A 19185-nucleotide genomic window follows, 5' to 3' on the forward strand; every position below is an offset into this window, starting at 1 on the left:
TCGTTCACTTCCATATTGCTGTTCAAAACCTACTCAAGGAGGCTATGTAGTTGCTTTCACCTTCGGATAATACACCCAGACCCGTCTTGGCAATGGGGCCAATAGACCAGATTTGCCTTACTCTAAACACTCATGGCACAGTCCCCAGCCAAAAATTACATTCAATCCACCTGCTCCTCTGAATTCAGCAGCATCACAGCAGAGAGGAGAACGTTCTGGGATGTCTCTTTCCTCACTGCCAAGCACATGGTCACAGCTGATCAAGGCAAGTTAATTTCCAGCTGATAAACACCTGACTTCAATGAGCAATGCACTAATACCCTGAAATTCTTCAATCCCTGGCTCAGCAACTAAAAGGAATCAAACCCCAGCAACATTACAGTTCTCTTTGCATAACAAGCGCTTCTTTCTAATGTTGCCTCACTATTCAAACACCATTGGATCTGGAGCCCCACTCTGGGACAGCAGTCTTATCAAATGTCTTTCTTGAATATACAGCAGCAAATATAGAAGTTAAAAGCATGCATGGAGCTCATTATGTTTGTAAATGAAGAATCCATTCTTATTTGAAAAAAGCATCAACAGATTGTTTGCCTCACAATCAACAAAATGAGTGATTGTATTTAAGTGATTAGGGTTTGAGTGAGTGTTTGCCATACAAGCAGCCCAGTGCTACACACAGGTTGGTAAGGGGATGCACAAAGCACAGGGGGTCTGGTGGCTGGGTTGCAGACAACACAGCTACTAAGCAGCCTTCTTACTGTGGATGAGAGGACACAGAGCCAGTCTGAATTGGGGAATCCCAAGGCCTTCCTACTAGTATTGTTTTACTGGGTGGCCCTAACTTGTGTAAAGGGCTGTTTCCAACTCCCATGTCTGTTTAGTTTACCTATTTAAACTTGTTACTGATTTTGACAAAGTCCTATTTGCCCAGCACCCCCAATATTAAAATAGGCTATCACCCCCAACAAGGGTAGCAATGGATGATGGTTACTTAGTTATATGATATGGTAGGAGAGCAGCAAAGCCATGGCCACGCAAATACAAACATGTAAATACAGCATATGCGGCTACTTACTGGTTTGCGAGCTCCTATGCTATTGCTCTGGGCAGGGTAATTGGAAGAAATCAGCTACTCACAGACACGCATCCTGGTGGAAGGCTTGTGGCCTCTGTTTGGCTCGGAAGCAAATCCACTGACACAGCAAGAGATGCAGAAGGAAGGGAGTACCCAGGTGTTTGTTATATAGGTAATTTTATCCCTTGGACAGATAGGAATTGTTGCTCACTTGCAAAGCATGCTGGGGTTTGTAGTTCTCTAGCACAGTACACGCACCAGAAGAATTGTCACTCCCTTGTGTGGTGAAAGTGAAACACAGCTGAATGGAGATAGCATGGCCTGGGATTATATGTTACTCACCTCTTTTCTTCCCACTTTGGTATGGGACCTTGAAGGGAAGAAACTAAACAGAAGCAACTTTGGAGTTGAGAATCTGAAATCCACTTTTTCTGCTATTGATTCTTCTTGTGGGTCTATTTTGTTTAGTGGTTTAAAGGGCTTTAGTGATCTTTAACCTTTACATTAGGAGATTGAATAAATAACTGCTTAAACCTATGTCACGTCTCTCTCTCTCTGATATGGCCTCATTTCCCACCCTCCCTCTCCCCCCATCCACACTGAAATATGCACATGACGACATGCGTGCTGCTGTTATAGCTGGCTACCTTGTACCAGGCATTCTAAAAGATGGCTCCTAAATATTTAATATATAGATCATTACCCAGAAATGTATCTTATCAATGATTCATAATCTATGTATATTACACAAAGCCTGTTTTCCTACTTCAGAAAAATTAAAGCACTAAACATTCAATGATTCATTCATATCAAGGATAAAATATAGCACAACTCTCTATGCAATAACAGAATCAATATCTTAAATAGATCAAAATATCCACAGCAATAAAGTGCAACATTTTACAAACACAGTGGTACAAACAATAATGACATTTATTGTTTCAGGACCAAGTGAGGAGAGCAAATAGCACTTTAGTTTTGAATTGGTAAGTGATCATTTTGAGTTGATTCAGGTCCCTGTAGTTTACACTTGGGTTAATAAATGCAAACATTTTAGTATGTGTCATTGGCAGTGCCAACATGACAACTGCAAAGGCGGAGAGGGTTCTGGCCCTCTTCTGTTTTCTGCCTGGCATCCTGAACCATAAAGGAGTAGGCTCAGCACAACTTCAGTGCCAGGTTGTGCCCTTTTGATTTTAAGCCCCTACTGCTTTGAACTGCTGCGTACAGACACTCTGCCTCCTGTCAGCCAGAGACTGGAACTACTGACTTGGTGGGAAGAAGCTATGAACAGTTAACAGAGGCACAAGGGCTGCAGCACTCTTAAGAAATTCCCCTCTCCTTCCATATCATGCAACGATCTTTCTGGGTATTGTTGCCCTCAGACCCACCTGTAAAACCACAGCCTGCAATCGTGTTCAGAGACACATTCTGAGTTGTCTCCACTCCACACTACACTGATATGTCAATTATTTTAATCTCTGCTGATGACCTTAAGATGACACAAATATTTGCATTCATTACGAGAGGCCCATTGCTGCAGCATCTGGACCGATTGAAGATTAACTCAGTGAAGCCAAACATTTGGCTGAATTCTATTTCTATTACAGTATTTGCAATAGAATTACTTCAGCGATTAGTCTGTAAAATCGGGGGGGCATGTACCTTGGCCTCATGTGTTTGATGAAGCGTCCTGGATGTGTCGTGCTCCAGAAGCAATAACTATTTGGTGGTGTCTCCGTCGGACGGAGCAGAACACCTCTTTTTGGTTTCACTTCCTATCAAGTGGTTCTCAGTGTTAGAAACGTAAATGAAAGACAGAATTGCATCATTACCATTTCCAATTTTTTTTCCAAAGTAACAATAATCAGCTCCCTCGGCTCAACTCTGCGCTCAGATGCGCACAGTGAAGTCAAAGGTAGTTGCACACAGAGTTATAGATGAGATTTTGCTTTATAGGCGCAGACAGCCTGTTTATCAGCAGTACCACACTCCTTAGAGGCCAGCACAGAAAGCACTGCCATTGCCAAGCAGCCTTTAAAGGCCAGGGAGAAGAGGGCTCCAGAACTTTCAGCACAATACTCAGCAGAAATGGTTACTTATTGTACCGGTGGTTCTTCGAGCTGTGATGCAAATGTGCATTCCATTACCCACCCTTCATCCCCTCTGCACCAGAGTCTCATCTCGTGGGCATTCAGTGCGGAGGAAGGGAGGGGGGCCGGGTGGCGCTGCCTCATCCAGCCCGGGGGGTATGACCTGTAGCATCTCTGTGGGTACTTCTAGGCAAAATTCTCCAGCTCCGGTGCGCGTACACACCTAACTGGGATACACAGCTGCATCTGCTCGAAGAACCACCCCTGGCTCTTGGTGCGGGTGTTTGTAGTCAAGGAGAACTTTACAACTTCCAAACAGCACAACTTGTCAGAGCAACAACAGCACCCCAAGCCCACCAAGCTGGGCGTTATTAGAAACAGCAGCACTGTCTGGCAGAGTCGTATGATGAGACAACATCCTTAGCCAACTTGAAAACAACTTTGACACTAAGATGCTTCCATTAATTTCAGGGTTTCATGATGTTTCCAAGACTCTCACTTACTTTATGTATTAAATTAGAATATTCGGCTCAGGTCTGGAATTTAATGTGTCATACACTCTGATGTGTTTTTATGATAACCAAAATACACTATTATTGCTGTTCTTTTAAAAGACTAGGGAGCAGCACCGTACTTACTGCCTCAGCTAATATCTTATCCTTAAAAAACTACCTGCCAAGGAATCTCCCAGCCTGGCGTTATTCAAGGCAAGACTAGACAGAAAACCAACTGGATTTTGGTAGAAATCTAACAATGTATCTGGTTGCAGGGTGAAGTGTAGATGGGGTTTTAATGCATCTACTCTACCTTTCAACTGTAGCTCTGTAGATTTAAAATAAATTGCACTGTGCCATTTACTGAGAGGTCCCTTCGGTAAATTTGATTCAAGACATTAGCTAAAAAGATTAGATTTGATTTATTTTATCCCTTATGTTAATTATAACCAGGCAGATATTCACTTTCAAAGGTTAAAAAACCAAAGCCATTCTCACTGGGTGGAAAAAATGCACATGGTGTGAAAACCAGAGCCTGCTAATTGTACAGCTCCAGTCAGTAGCAGCACCAAGGACAGTTACAACTTGGCCTCACTTGGGTTGGCTGGGAGGTTGGTCAGGGGTCTCTCTCCAGTAAGGCAGGACTGGATTTAATGATGACGTAGGCATTCCTGTGCAATGAAGCTCTAAGAAAGCCCACCCCCTGGAAAGCAAAGCACTATATTCTAAACACAGGAAAAGACAGAGCTCATCTGCTAAGGACAATTGATCAGGTTTTGTGTTAATGAGCAGAAAGGTAGGAGAGGAGTCCAGCTCTCGGCTTGAAGGGCTTGCACTAACTGAATAAAGCCACAGCTAAGCTCCATCATCTAATCAACAGCTGCTCAGTTCAATAGGATGGATGATAGCTTACCAAGCTGTGACATAGTTACATCGGTACAAATGGTTCAGTTGCACCAGGGCCCACAAGGGTCCGGGGGAGCACTCAGATCTAGCTGTATACATGTACCCCTATTCATGTCACTGGCAGAAGTTCAGCTGTGACCCACCACAGTGGAAAAGGGCTGCTGGAGGAGAGCAGGTCAGGGACAGGGGGACAGCTGGGATTGGGGGCCCCTCCAGCTAGGGCAACTTCAAGCATGACCAGTCGGCAAAGATGCACAGAGAAGGTGTGTGTGTGGGGGGGTGTCACAGCGACGAGGGATGTGAGGGGGGGAAGGGGCGGATATGGGAGATGTGCCCCCCACTTCTAGACATGGAGCCCCAGGTAAAAGCATTGACCATTTTGAGGCAGAACTGGCTGAGCTAGGAGGCTGGACTAGAGCTGTGGAGGATGGGGGAAGGGAGTTGGAGTGGCGTTTGGGGGTTTCTGGATCAGAGCTGGGGGCATGGGTGGAGTAGGGGGCTGGAGTGGAGCTGGAGCAAACAAAGGGGGTAACTGGGGGAAGACTTTGGGGGCCTGAAATGAGAGTGAGAGGTAGCTCAGGGAAGCAGAAGGTAAGAGGACTGATTGGATTGGGGCTGAGGGAGTTGGGGGCTGGACTGATGAAGGCTGGAGGTGGGCTGAGAGAGAGCTTGTGGGGCTCAGAACTGCAGGGTTATGGGAGAGCTGGCAATCTGAAGGAGGGCTGTGAGGGAAGCTAAGCAGGGTAATATCTGGAAGCTGAACAGTCACTGTCCAACAGACATAACAATTGCTAGTGAGGAAACTGGAACAAGGTCAGACAGTGATGAACACAGGCTTGATTTTTCCATATGGTGTTTTCATGAATGAGTGGAAAGATTTCCGTGGTAACCAGTCTAATAAAATACATCCAAGTACCAGTCTCTCCCTAGGATGAGTCATCAGGATTTACTGATTAACATCAGGACATTAGTATTCATATCCTGAATTAAACCTCTCTGGTCATTTTTTTTTTTTTTTTTTTTTTGCAGACTGCACTAGCCCAAGGATTATGTAAAATTCATTTTGCTTTGGACTCTAAATAAGTTTCAGAAGAAATTGCCAGAAATGGAGGATGGGGCAGAGAGGGAATGTGACTTTGCCATTAAGTCCCCAAAGAACAGCCCTGTTCTATATATTCTCTACAGGGAATAATATGTCATGCAGTTTCTCAGTTGTATAAATACATGGACTTTGGGTTACAAATGTGTTGACTATTCTACAACGCATTTTTTGTCTTTGAAAATTGGAGGCAAATCAGCTATATCACATAAGCAAGAAATAGATACAAGCTATGAAAAATCTATATTACATCCATCAGAGCAAATAAAGAGTGGCAATATATAGAGACCCCCTCGTCTGAGTTTATTACAAACTGCAGTCTTCTATCTCACCTAGATAGAGAACTGTTATGAGATGAGACAAATGGATATTTCAGGGCATGGATTGTACCACTTGAAAGATCAAAGAAAAGGCACTCACATTCATAACATTTCAAATCCAACTCTTATACAAGACTATCTTTATAGGACATCAATCACAAGATGAGAGAAACTGTATGCTATTTTCTAGTAACACACTGCCAATCGCAAGACAAATGCCAGATGCCACAGAATGAGAAGCAACCATTTTTCAACTAGTGAATGTCTTCAAATATATTACAATAAAAGTGTGAAAAAAGATCCTTTCAGCTTCATCTGTTTTGACAGACGCCAAAACTTGGAGCATGGCATTTTATCTTCATACTGCAATAATCTTTATGAAACTTAAACAAGGCTGAGGATGGTGGCTTCAGCCTAAAATTACACTCTTCACTGCACAATACACAAAACATTTCAAGCAGTCTGGCCATTGCAGGAGAAAAGATCTGCCTTTAAAAAAGGAGAGGACAAGTCTGAGAAGATAAAAGTACTGCGCCATCTGACATTAACATGGTCCAGTTCATATTGTTTCTAATTGGCCTAGTTTGTCTTCTCACTGCACTCTGCAGTACCACTACTGACTACCATTAGTAGGAAGTTATAGGCTGCATGCAGCTTTTCTCCAATCAAGAGCATAAACTCTAAATTTTGCTTGTGTAAATTCATATAGCCCATTATATTAAACAGGTGTCAAGCTGCTAAATCCTCCACTGCAGCGGAAATGTATCCCCAAAGGTCATGTTCAGAGGAAACATAAAATCTTGTGTAATCTCGGGTATTTCTAATATGCCCATCACTGCAGTATCTGATTTTCTGCATGCCTTAAAACTGGAAGCAGTAACTTTTCTGTTAAAATGCATGTGAAATCAAAATATACTGTACTCTTTTGGGCTTTTCATTGTCCTAAAGGACAGCAGGTTAGAGGATAGGATGTGTAGGTCCGAAGGGAGACAGAAAAAACAGTCTGACACCACTGATGTCGTTACAGCCCATTGCATGAAGGCAAAATCTGAAATATTTAGGAAAAGGGGATATATTATTTTGGAAAGCCCTCAGGTACCACGATGAAGGGTGGGATATAAAACCTAGAGAGAGAGAAACTGTCCCAAATCATCTGGTCCAAAACCAAAGATTGTTATACAATTTTCCCAAGACATTCCGCTTGTCTTTAAAATAGGGTGTGCAGATTTTCCTGCCTCTTTCTCTTATTCTAGAACTAACATCTCCTCTACTGCAGTCAATGCAAAAGCCGATCTCCCCTCTCCATTTGTGTTGCCCTACAGTAGGCTTCCTCTGTGGTGCCCTGAGGAATATCCATGGAGTACAGGATCATGTACGGTATTTCATTGTGTAACATCTTGTGTAGAACTTCAGCACCACAGAACTCCATTTGGGAGAACACCCTAATGATGGTGACCTTAGTGATGTTTAACAGAACTCTGAAACATCAAGCGGTAGTCGAATACCAGTGTAAAGATCACCACTATCAGTCTGACACTGAAGTATTATCGTTCTCACCCCTCTGTTTAGGGGACAAGCGCATGGGTCCCAGGGTTCTCGCTGTGTTGCCTGGGAGACGATCCGCTATGCAGACTACATACAATTTCATTAAATATCACAATAAAGACAGTGGGTCAAATCCTGTCTTTAGCAACACTCACTGCAACCCCATGTAGGCTTAAGTGGGACTTAACTGATGTCCAAGCTTTTTGCTAGCATGCTGCACGTGAAGGAATGAATTCACCTGATTACCTCTGACAATTGAGAGAGATGAGATAGGTGAGTTAATATCTTTTACTGGAGCAATTTCCAATAAAAGCTATTACCTCAACTACCATGTCTCTCTCAGCACCCGGGACCCACACAGCTACACCACCATTTTGGAAATTCTAAGATTTTCCGTTTTCTTTCTTTACTAAACCATAACCATTTTTTAATGAAAACACCTCTTAAAATTCCTCTTTTTTTGCTTGATTATTGAGTTACCTCAATCCTATAATAAAGAGGAAACATCAAATTTCAAAATTCTGAAATTTAATCAAAGATCAAGTTTCACAGCAAAAACTGCTGAAATTTTAATTTCAAAACATACCATTCAAAATCTTTTTTGCAAATAGCAACAATTTTTGTAATAAAATCCAGTAGATAATTACTAACATTTTTCTGAAATTTACTGAAAAATAGGTAATTTTATAACAGACCTGCTTGCAGAATTTTGCAGTAACCGTGCAAAATTTGGCCCATCCTATCTTAGATCCTTGTACAACACCTGCCACCACAGTATCGGAGCACCTCACCATCTTTACTGTATTTATCCGCACATTATCCCTGTAAGGTAGGACAGTGCTATTATTGCTGTATTACAGATGGGAAAATGAGGCACAGACAAAGTGACTTGCCCAGGATCTCTGAGAAAGTCAGTGGCAGAGTACGGAATTGAACCCAGGCCACTCAAGTCCCAGAATGCCTTAAACACTAAGCCATACTTCCTCCTCTTCATGTCCTGTAACTATGCTAGCTCGGTGACAGCATGGACAGCTTTCAAATTAGCCCTGGTTCTTGAATTCTAAGGAATAAAAGAAAGGATTTTTTCCTGCAGCCATTTGGGTAAGTGCATTACCATTAGCTGCAATTATATAATGGAAGCTTCCTTGTCAACCGTACCGAAGTTCTAAGTGTTAAAGTCTTGCTGAGGCTAGCCCCCCAATAAGGTCAATGGGAGTGCAGACGAGTGGGTCCCACAACTTCTGTCCTATGAAATAGGAGTAAACTATATAATTGTGTTTAAAAAGAAATCTAGTAACATAATCCAGCAAGGATTACTGTGTTCTCTTGTACATCTTTGTTCTAATACATATTTTTTAAAGAGAAATTTGAGGACATATGCAAAGGTACGGCTCTAGGGACCATTCCCGGTCCAAAAATGATAGCAAAAATATCCAATATGCAATTTGTCTAGCTTTTTACTGTTAAATCCATTAGTTACAGTAACAGACACTTGAAAAACTAGCTCAGCACAGTTTGGTGCTGTACTGTGACAGAATATTAATGACGGCATTGAATGCTGGCCAAAACATTCTACAAATACAGAGAAAATATGTACAGTAGCTGTTCAAATAATTATTAAAATAAAAAACAAAGTATGGAATTGCTCCTATCTGCAGAGCACAGTTACAGGGTAACACGCAGTGGCAGAGAGAGCTAGTGCTCATGCAGTAAATAAAGCACTAAACTGTAATGAACAATTCTAGTTGTTTTCCTCTCCAAAGGACCAAACAAGAGAATTACCTTCATTTTAATTTGCAGTCTGGCCCCAGAGCATTGCTCTTTTTTATTGCTGTAACGGTGCCCAGATGCCTTGAAAGCCTCTCAATCAGATGGAGCTACACCGATCTACACCCACTAGGACCTGACCTAGATCTTAATGAATTCAGAGGTCTGCCATAATACTACAATAAAGGCGTAACTAAGGGCCTAATCCAAACTAATGGAAGTCTTCCATTGACTTCAACAGACTTTGCTTTCAGGCCCTATGGGCCTGACTCTACATGATGCTAAGTGCCCTCAACTCCCAACCCAATGGGAGTGAAGAGTGCTGTGCCCTGAATTCAAACTCAGACTCTCACAGAGGCTTTCAGGCAAGAATGCCCTCATACTTGTCCCAGAAGATGAAATGCTTGGATCAATCCAAATTTCTTTATTAATTGTGTTGGACCATGGGAAATTGGAGATCTCAATGGCGGGGTCCTCAACCATTCAAGGCCATGAAGATCATAACCAGCAACTTGGGATCTGATCCTGCCAACTGTGACTCACCGAGGCCTGACCCAAAGGCCACTTAAGCCCCACTGACTTCCTGGGGCTTTAGGTCTGGCTCCTAGGCCCTGACCCTGAAAAGAGAACAATGTTGGGGTGAGCCTTTGCAGTTCTCTTGCAGGATCAGTGCTCATCACTCCATATGTATGCAGTCCTGCTGAAGTACCACCTATCAGTTTAGTGAACTTAATGGAGCTGGTTTTGGATATATGGGTGAGCAGGATTGGTAGCCATTTTAACCTTTTCTTTTGACATATAACAGCAGTTGGAGTAACAAAGGCTGTGTACAAAGAGCTGGGTCCCAAAAGCAGTTATGATTTCAGCGCTTTAGGATTGACTTTTTAAAAAATCCAATATGTAGCTGCTGGCACCCAACAGACAAAATCTGTATTAATACACACAAAACAAAATACAGTTAAACACTCATAAAAGAGAGACAAAGCCTAAAATGTGATCAAATGCATAATTTTCACTTTTAGTTTTTAAAAAAGCACAAAATTTATAAATGCCAGTTTGCATCTCCTTACTTGATTTCAAAACAATGTCCAGAACACACAGTGCAGCTCAAAAACTATGTTGCTCATGTTGCAGAAATTGGCTTCTCCTAAGACATTACTGAGGCTGAAATTCCTTCCGTGAGGTTGCTCCTCTCAGTCAGTGCTACCAACCCCATGATGCCATGATGATATCGTAACATTGCATTTTTGCCCCTTTGTCTTCATAAATGATTTTCTATAAACTCTGAATAAAAGGTGCAGTTTGTCATTTCAGCTATCTTGTATGTCCACTGGGGAAATAATAAACAGCCATTTCCACTGAGAGTCATTACGTGGAAGGGGAAGTTTGCAACACAGTCATTTCTGAAGAGCATAAATGAGGGAAAGCTGTAATAAATAACGGTGACTGTCAGATGGAAGAACTCAAGAGCATGTATTCAGGGATCAGTTTCCAGCCCTGTCATTGTCTTTTTTCCTTGATAGCGCCCATCAAGACCGATAATTTCTATAATCTGTAAGTTTATTGGCAGCAGTCATGCGGTTCAGAAGAGGCGCATGAGTAGCTGGGGTGAGGTGGAGTCCATCTGGCTGACAGGTAACCAGTGCTGCTCGGCGTTCCGTTATTCCTCGGCTGCAAACCAGGCGCTTCTCATCAAGGATGGCTAGATGGTATTCACAGAAATCAATCAATGATGCCACTTGCTCATGAAGTGGGAGTGACTTGTATCTTCTTTGAGCCAGGCAAAAGAAAGCTTCTACGAAGGCTTGCAAGCACATCCCTTCAAATAAGAAGAGAGTTTATATTAGAATCGTGGCACAGACTTCTCTCACATGCTGTAGTCTTGTAATCTAATATGTCTCATTTCTATACCCCTGTTCATCCCAAAGACTGGAAGTGAATGTACACACACACACACTCTCTCTCTCTCGCTATTAGTTAACTCCTTTTTAATTCAAGAAGCAACTGCCTAGAATGGTCACAAGCAAAATACCCATCCTTTGCCCTTCAAAGACCAAAATGAGACATTTTCCTTGTATTTGACACATTAATCAAACAGCTCAAAGATTTAAAAGAAGTGTCCCTGTCACGGTTCCTCCCCCACTCTGAACTCTAGGGTACAGATGTGGGGACCTGCATGAAAAACCTCCTAAGCTTATCTTTACCAGCTTAGGTCAAAACTTCCCCAAGGTACAAAATATTACCCCTTGGACAGGCCGCTACCACCACCAAACTAATACTGGTTACTGGGGAAGAGCTGTTTGGACGCGTCCTTCCCCCCAAAATACTTCCCAAAACCTTGCACCCCACTTCCTGGACAAGGTTTGGTAAAAAGCCTCACCAATTTGCCTAGGTGACTACAGACCCAGACCCTTGGATCTTAAGAACAATGAACAATCCTCCCAACACTTGCACCCCCCCTTTCCTGGGAAATGTTGGATAAAAAGCCTCACCAATTTGCATAGGTGACCACAAACCCAAACCCTTGGATCTGAGAACAATGAAAAAGCATTCAGTGTTTTACAAGAAGACTTTTAATAAAAAATAGAAGTAAATAGAAATAAAGAAATCCCCCCTGTAAAATCAGGATGGTATATATCTTACAGGGTAATTAGATTCAAAAACATAGAGAACCCCTCTAGGCAAAACCTTAAGTTACAAAAAAGATACACAGACAGAAATAGTTATTCTATTCAGCACAATTCTTTTCTCAGCCATTTAAAGAAATCATAATCTAACACATACCTAGCTAGATTACTTACTAAAAGTTCTAAGACTCCATTCCTGTTCTGTCCCCGGCCAAGACGACTACAGACAGACACAGACCCTTTGTTTCTCTCCCTCCTCCCAGCTTTTGAAAGTATCTTGTCTCCTCATTGGTCATTTTGGTCAGGTGCCAGCGAGGTTACCTTTAGCTTCTTAACCCTTTACAGGTGAGAGGAGCTTTCCCCTGGCCAGGAGGGATTTCAAAGGGGTTTACCCTTCCCTTTATATTTATGACAGTCCCAGAATAGCAAACATGCCCAAATTGGGTTATAGATGGGTGACATTCCTGAAAGTAGAACCTATTCATAGGGATATGCTGTGATCTCTACAAGCATCAGTCTGACCTGATATTCTGGCATCTGGAGGTAAATGGCTACAGGAACTACTGATTCTAAGAGGTTGTGAAATTGAATTGACACAAGATCAGCCCCGATTCTTGTCGCTTCAGACATTACATTGAAATTGAGTCTGACACATACATGCTGAGCTCCAGAGAATATAATCTGCCCAAGGAAAAAACAAGTCATATTTGCAACTGAAGTGTGTCATTTTAAACTTTGCCTTCTTAGCAATTGGACTAAACCAAAAATCTCAGATCTGAATATAATCCAGATTTCTGGGTGTTTCTGTTTATGGCTCTGTAAACCTGGTCCCATTAATGGGTGCCCTCAGAAATGTACAAGTGAGTTATCCTAAACTTCCTATCCTCTTTGCTGACACTGCCCTTTCCAGCTAGCCATATCTGGCCTTTCTGCTGAGATGCCCGCTAAGGCTACCAATTAGTGACAGTCCTGGTAGTGGTGTTGGCAATGTGGACACTTTTCCACTAGGAACTGGACTGTGACTCACCAACTCGTTTCACATAGGTCACCAAACAGCCATCAGATGGTAACAACTTGGTCTCTACTGACCTAGGTTGGATTCGAACTGGCACCTGGAAGTGAAAGGCTCAATGTTCCATCATCACTCCTCTCAGCAACTCAGTCCCTCCATTTTTTTTGAAATTTACACTCTGTTGTTGCACATGCAAAAGCAGAACTTTCCAGTCCACAATTCTTTGCAGCTGCTTTTCCTTTCCAACTAAAGGAGGCCACAAATGGGAGGTTGGGGCCTGGCTGGCCACACAGTACTTCACAGGCCAAGTGCAAAGACTGGAACCTGCACTGTGGGCACAGATGGGATATTCAGCTCATGGCACCTAAGTGCTCGGATGAGTTCTCTGCAGCAGCTTTTTGGCCTACTTTGGCTTTTCTAAAGTCTCTTTCTCCAGGGAAAGCTGCTCCTGCTATGGTTTTGCATTTTTTAGATGCTTGCTGTCAGTCCTTACTGCACTAAGGACTGGTACTTTGACTTGAATGTTCTTCATTAAGGGATTGCAGATGAATACTCAGATTCTCTCTCCTTCCCAACAGCAGCCCTTAGCTCCTGCTGCCTTCTTCACCCTGCCTTGGTAAGACTAAACATTCAGCTGAAACACCAGCGCTAACTCCCCTGCTTTGATGAGAGGTGCCCTGAGATCTTTAACAAACAGAAGGGGTTAGGAGCTCAGGTTTCTCCCTCCTCCAGGAGATGGCACCTCCAGCCACACACACAGCATAGAATGCACACAGAACCCCTTACTGGGTCACCATCACCACTGCCTCCAAAAAGCTGGGTTCTCCTTTAGGTCTCCTATCCAAGTACTAACTCCCACCCCTTCTTACATTTGTACGATGGTAAATTCATATCCCAAGGTGGGACAGACGAAGGCACACAGCAGATTGATCATAGGCACCTCAGTTATTCTAAAGGACTGGCTCCCCTAGTCGGCTCCAAGAAAAGAGTCTGCTAAAATTACTTGTGGGAGGATGAGTTCCACTCCTTTTTCTACATATGTCCCAGGTGAGTGTGTAATTTTACTGACATCAGGAAAGAGAATCTGCTTAACCTGAACAGAGCCCTCTAGCACAGATGATCTGTTTCAATTGTAGGAAACCCAAGCTCTTGGAGTGTGCAATAAGGGAAAGCAGAGCAATGGCAAAGATTCCTCTGCAAAGTTCAGCTTCCCTGATTCCCCGCAAACAACCCGTAGAGAAGCCAGACACTGCAGAACCGGACTTCTAAGGTGTCCTCTGATTGTATCACATTAACAGCATGTTACAATGGCCAGGGGAAAGGGTAGCAGCACATAATGCTAATTCCTGCATTTTGGAACCTTGCCGTAATACCCTATTTAATTCTTAATTAAGGACCTATGCATCACTGTACCTTTGTAGAATGTCAGCAACAAGGAGCTGTCATATCTGGTTTGCATCTTAACTGGCTCACCCAGTTAGAGCACACACTTAAGGGGATTATTTTAAGATAAGATGCTGAGGGGTTTTTTTAAAACTCAATTTAGGTTTAATTGATGCTGCAAGAAAAAACATCTTTTTAAAAATTACCGTTACAGTCTGAAGTATAATTTCTCTTAACTAAGACGGCAATTGGGGTCACTTACAAGCTCCGTGGTAAAACAGCTTGGAAAGAAATTGTTGGGTTATCTGAACGCAGCAGCTGCCAGCTCAGTACATTATTTTATCAGTCATGGGGAGCTATCATGTGGGGAAAGGGCCAATTCGCTAGCACACACATTTCCCCCCATAAGTGACACTCATGCAGAGTATTTAATGGGAAAAGGTAAAAGCTGCTGTTTTACAATAACAGAAACAGCTATGGCGTGATTTACAGTTGGAAGTGGGCCAAATTCAAAGCCAAATTGCCACAGATCGCTCAGGAAGATTATTATGTACAGATATATCACATTCCATTTTTATTTTTCCCAGAAAATTTCTGGTTCACTGTAACCCTAAACAAATCTGGTAAGTCTCGAATGCTGAAATGCTGGGCTTGACGGTTCACCTGCCTGTGATTCTGTTGCTAATACAGTTCAGTCAACTCATCTCAAATAAAAGACTCGGTCCCACAGTGAAATTCTAAGGGGAAGTCTGCACATTTTCTGTATGATTCCTCTCTGTAGAAACACCACCACCCTCCCTCTGCAGAGACAGTACTTTGAGCACCTGGAAACCTCATTACTGTTTTGTCATTGTAAAAATAAGGGGGTTCCTAACGTAGCTATACCAAGTACAGTGCAGCGATTCAGACATTATTAAACATCTGATGACTACTATCTTATTTTCAACATGCATTCAATTTTCCCCTCTGATATTAAGACTACATTTGTTCCCTCTATCACTCCTTTGAGCAATATATTTTATATATTCCCCCATGTGCCTGATGTGTATGTCATCTGTTATATATAAGGCTAATATATAGTATAGTTTATCTTCTGATAAACTAGGTAAAATAATACTTGTCTAAGGGTGCAGGTTTCATTACCATCTGTGAAGCATTTTTAGATCTTCAGCAGGATCTAAGTATTTTTACAGGTGTGATATCTGGCCACATTCTAGCAAATTACCATTGTGTATCATTGAGACACTTGGTGTTTATGTAGGAGAGAGATAAGAGCCATTTTGTAGAAATAAAACACTGATAAATTATGGAAGGGAATTCTCAGCTGGAGTGATTTTTTATTATTCTACCGCTTTGTTCCTTAAAAAAAGAAAAAAGTACATGCACATGTATATGTGTATAATTAGAATGACTCTATATGTGTGCGTGTGGAGAGGGGTTGTTTGTTTTCGATTGGAGGTGTTGGTTTTGTTGTTCTAAGTACACTGGGTTTAGGTCTTAGTTGAAAGATACTAGCCTGACAGCTCTTTAGTTTATTATAAAGTGAGCATTTGAGTCTAAACTAACACCACCTAACTGATATAGTGCTTTTCATCAGTAGAGTTCAAAGTGCCTCACATCCTTAGTGTATTTATCCTCATCACAACCCCCCTGTGAGACACGGCAGTGCTATTATCTCCCTGGTTCGGATGGGAACTAAGGCACAAGTGACTTACAAGCTTAGTGACTTACCCAAGTCACAAATGGAGTCCGTGGCAGAGTCGGGACTGAATCTGGGTCTCCCAGGACCTAGGCTAGTTCCAAACCACGGATCCTTCCTTTCTGATTCATAGGGCAAGTGCTGTACAACAGGCAGTGGCAATGCAAGCTTCCCTCAAACACCCCACTGTGACTTAATTCTCACCTTGAAACACCACCTTTGTCACTGTGAAGGCATTAGGTCTCTATGGTCATTCCATCCATAAAAATAGCGAGAAGTCCTTAGCGGTGCCCCAAGGACTCCACGTTATTTTTGCTGATACAGACTAACATGGCTACCTCTCTGAAACCTGATTCCATCCCTAGTTTTACAGCTATAGCTGCCAACAATGGCAATGGTATTTTTTGAGATGGGGACATCTGTCCAGTAAAAAACACCAGACTTATTTCACAAAAGCAACTAAGCAGCTGTCAGAAACATATAGCCTTATTTTCTCATTGGAATGTGATAGCAATTTTAGAGTTTAAGTTATAACACTTGATATATTTAAGCCATTACTGCAACAAGAAAATCACCTCTGAACTCTATCTTGACAAATTAGTGTGTCTCAGGTTTACGCATGTGAACGGAGCAAGTATGGAGATCATTATCCACTAAAGCAGGCTAGTGAAACTAACTATCAGACAGCAGTATGCTTTCTTCATTTCATTAAATGACAGACAAGCCAACTCACTAAGAATGGTGATTAGCAAACTGAGGCTGGTCCAGACCGAAAGGTCAGCCTAGACTCCCATTAAACAATGTAATTTATATTTCACCAGAATACAGACACACATTGCCTAGAGTATTGCTAATTTACCTGAAGATGTCACAGCATCAACTCATCGTTCGTTGTGATTGTCTCATGGAACTTTGGCTGTGTAGAATACGATTGACTGCTCATGAAACGTTTTTAAAATGTATTACGCAGAAGTGGTTTGTTAGTTATGGAAACATATTTTGTGGCATTCTTTATTTATTGAGGAAGGCAAACCTTGTCTCCCACTAATAAAAAAGGGTGGCAAGACCGTTAACAGATAAAGTGATCTTAGATATTTCTATTTAAAGAGTGTTAACTGCAAATGTAAAAGTACTGTAACTATTTTATCAGACAGTAATAGACTGAATGTTAAGTGTTTACTGAAATCAGTGGATTTTGCAGAGATGTAAAATAGGTCCCAAAGGCTTTTACATAAACATCGACTTCTACCCCGTGAATGAATCAAGATTTGCTAACAGGTTCTTAACACAATCTCAACGAAATGTAATAGTAAAAAAAAAAAAAAAATCCAATGAATCAAAGTCTGCCTTAAAAAGTTACAATAGTGTCCTGATCTTAACCTAAGATTTCATAGCATGGCTTTAATCCAATTATAAGGTACCTATGGGACATATTTAAAAGAATGATTAGTAAACATACCTCAGGCACATTACATATATACTAGACTACAATACCTTCAAATAATGAGTTTGTAACACTAAACCATATATTTAAAGGCTAGGTAAATTAAATGATTCATTACCTTAATATTGTCCTGCCATATTGTACAGCACACAAAGCAAAGTCTCATTTCAAGAAAGCACTTAAACATGTGCTTAACTCAGTCCGTGCTTAAGTCAAGCAAGTGTTTAAGTAACATTTCTGAATATGGATACTTTCCTGAACTGGGGCCTGACTGATTAATATATTAATTCCATGTTGTAAGATGCTCTTATCTGTGCAAGTTTGTGTCCCGCACTGTGAATACTACCAGCAAATTACAGCATATTATATACTTATTAATCTGCTGATTATACAAGTAAAGTAATCACAGATGTGTTTTCCCAGAGAGGTATCAATATAACACCCACCTTAGTGCAACAAAGCAATAGTTGCAGAAAATAAGACTCTATAGCGTAATCATTTACATGAGGTTGGCCTCCATGATATACCAAAGCTTTTGATGATTTAGAATCTACTCTGTGACTAATTAAATATGCCATTCCTTTCTTCATATAGCACAAGATGGCAAATCCAATGAGCAGCAATTCTGCATACACTCCCCTCCCACACTATCTATATGCAGCAGCTCTTTATACATTGCCCTCCTCCACCCATGCACAGGGATTTGAGGCAGGCAACAGAACTGTACTGTAAAGTCCCAAAATGGCATCATGTGGCTTTCAGTTATGGCTGAGTATTACAATTGGCTGTAGTGCAAAGTGTTGGGCTGGCTATTTTAATACCAGCATAAGAGGAAGACAGTAGACAGCAGGGGATCCCTTGATTTTCTCCATTTGAGCCTCATGCTCAGATGCCAAGGTGATGGGTGCCATATAAATGCTCATGATAATAATAATAATACTTTGAAGGTACATAAGAGCAAGCAGCTTTGTTTCCTATTTTACAGAGCTTAATCCAGACAAGAATTAATGGAAGAAAACTACTGTCTATCTCTAGTAGCCAAACCTTCTCATAAACAAATCATTTTCTTTGGTGACCTCAGGAAAATATGTAATGCAATTTGCGTTAAATAGCAGAAAATGCAGCCATCGTAATAGCATCTCCACTGTCCGATATTGCAAAGTCATTTAATGGTGCAGCAGTAATTTGCTGAGCATTAAGTACAAAATTGTAAATTAATTAATTTGGAAAACTAATTTTGCAAAGATTTTTTGAGGAAAAAACCCTCCTTTATGCTTAAAAATAGAAAATGTTAAAACCAAAGTCAACCCAATGATTTATGTGTGTGCACTCATCTCTAGTCCCATGGGTTATCAATGTGTACTCAAATCTATTATTACCATTGCTCACCGTGGGGAAAAAAGTAATTACATAAAAGAAAGTCTACCCTTTAGTGGGAGCAAAAGATAAGTGCCATACTCTGGAAAGAGGAAAATGCTGAGATTTCAGTTAGCTTGTTTTCCTTTGAAAGGAAGTAACAAAAACACCATTATATAAGCAGAGGGAGTAAACACATAGCAACCCTTAGAATAGGCACAAGTCAGCTAAATACAATGGCCCATTTTTAAGACTGAACAATAGGATTTATACTGCAGACATCTGTGTGGTGTATTGGAGACTTTTGTTTAGGGGAGATGAAACCACTTTTAAGATCTATGTATAAAGCCACAAAAAGCATC

At 41.5% G+C, this 19185-nt stretch overlaps 1 protein-coding gene across 4 annotated transcripts in view; it reads right to left on the reverse strand.

Annotated features, from left to right (window-relative positions):
* Window positions 1-5598: 5598 nt before the first annotated feature.
* TTLL11 (tubulin tyrosine ligase like 11) overlaps window positions 5599-19185 on the reverse strand; it is a 117997-nt gene continuing 104410 nt past the window's right edge. For 2 of the 4 annotated variants that reach the window (XM_073314937.1, XM_073314934.1), the window contains exon 10: window positions 5599-11121. In XM_073314937.1, coding sequence (XP_073171038.1) covers window positions 10832-11121 — 290 coding nt within the window. In that variant the 3' untranslated portion in view covers window positions 5599-10831. The remainder of the gene's footprint in view (window positions 11122-19185) is intronic. The other 2 variants (XM_073314936.1, XM_073314935.1) reach the window with 1 other exon arrangement.

Source organism: Lepidochelys kempii, chromosome 16 (assembly GCF_965140265.1).
Source record: "Lepidochelys kempii isolate rLepKem1 chromosome 16, rLepKem1.hap2, whole genome shotgun sequence".
NCBI classification, from domain to species: Eukaryota; Metazoa; Chordata; order Testudines; family Cheloniidae; genus Lepidochelys; species Lepidochelys kempii.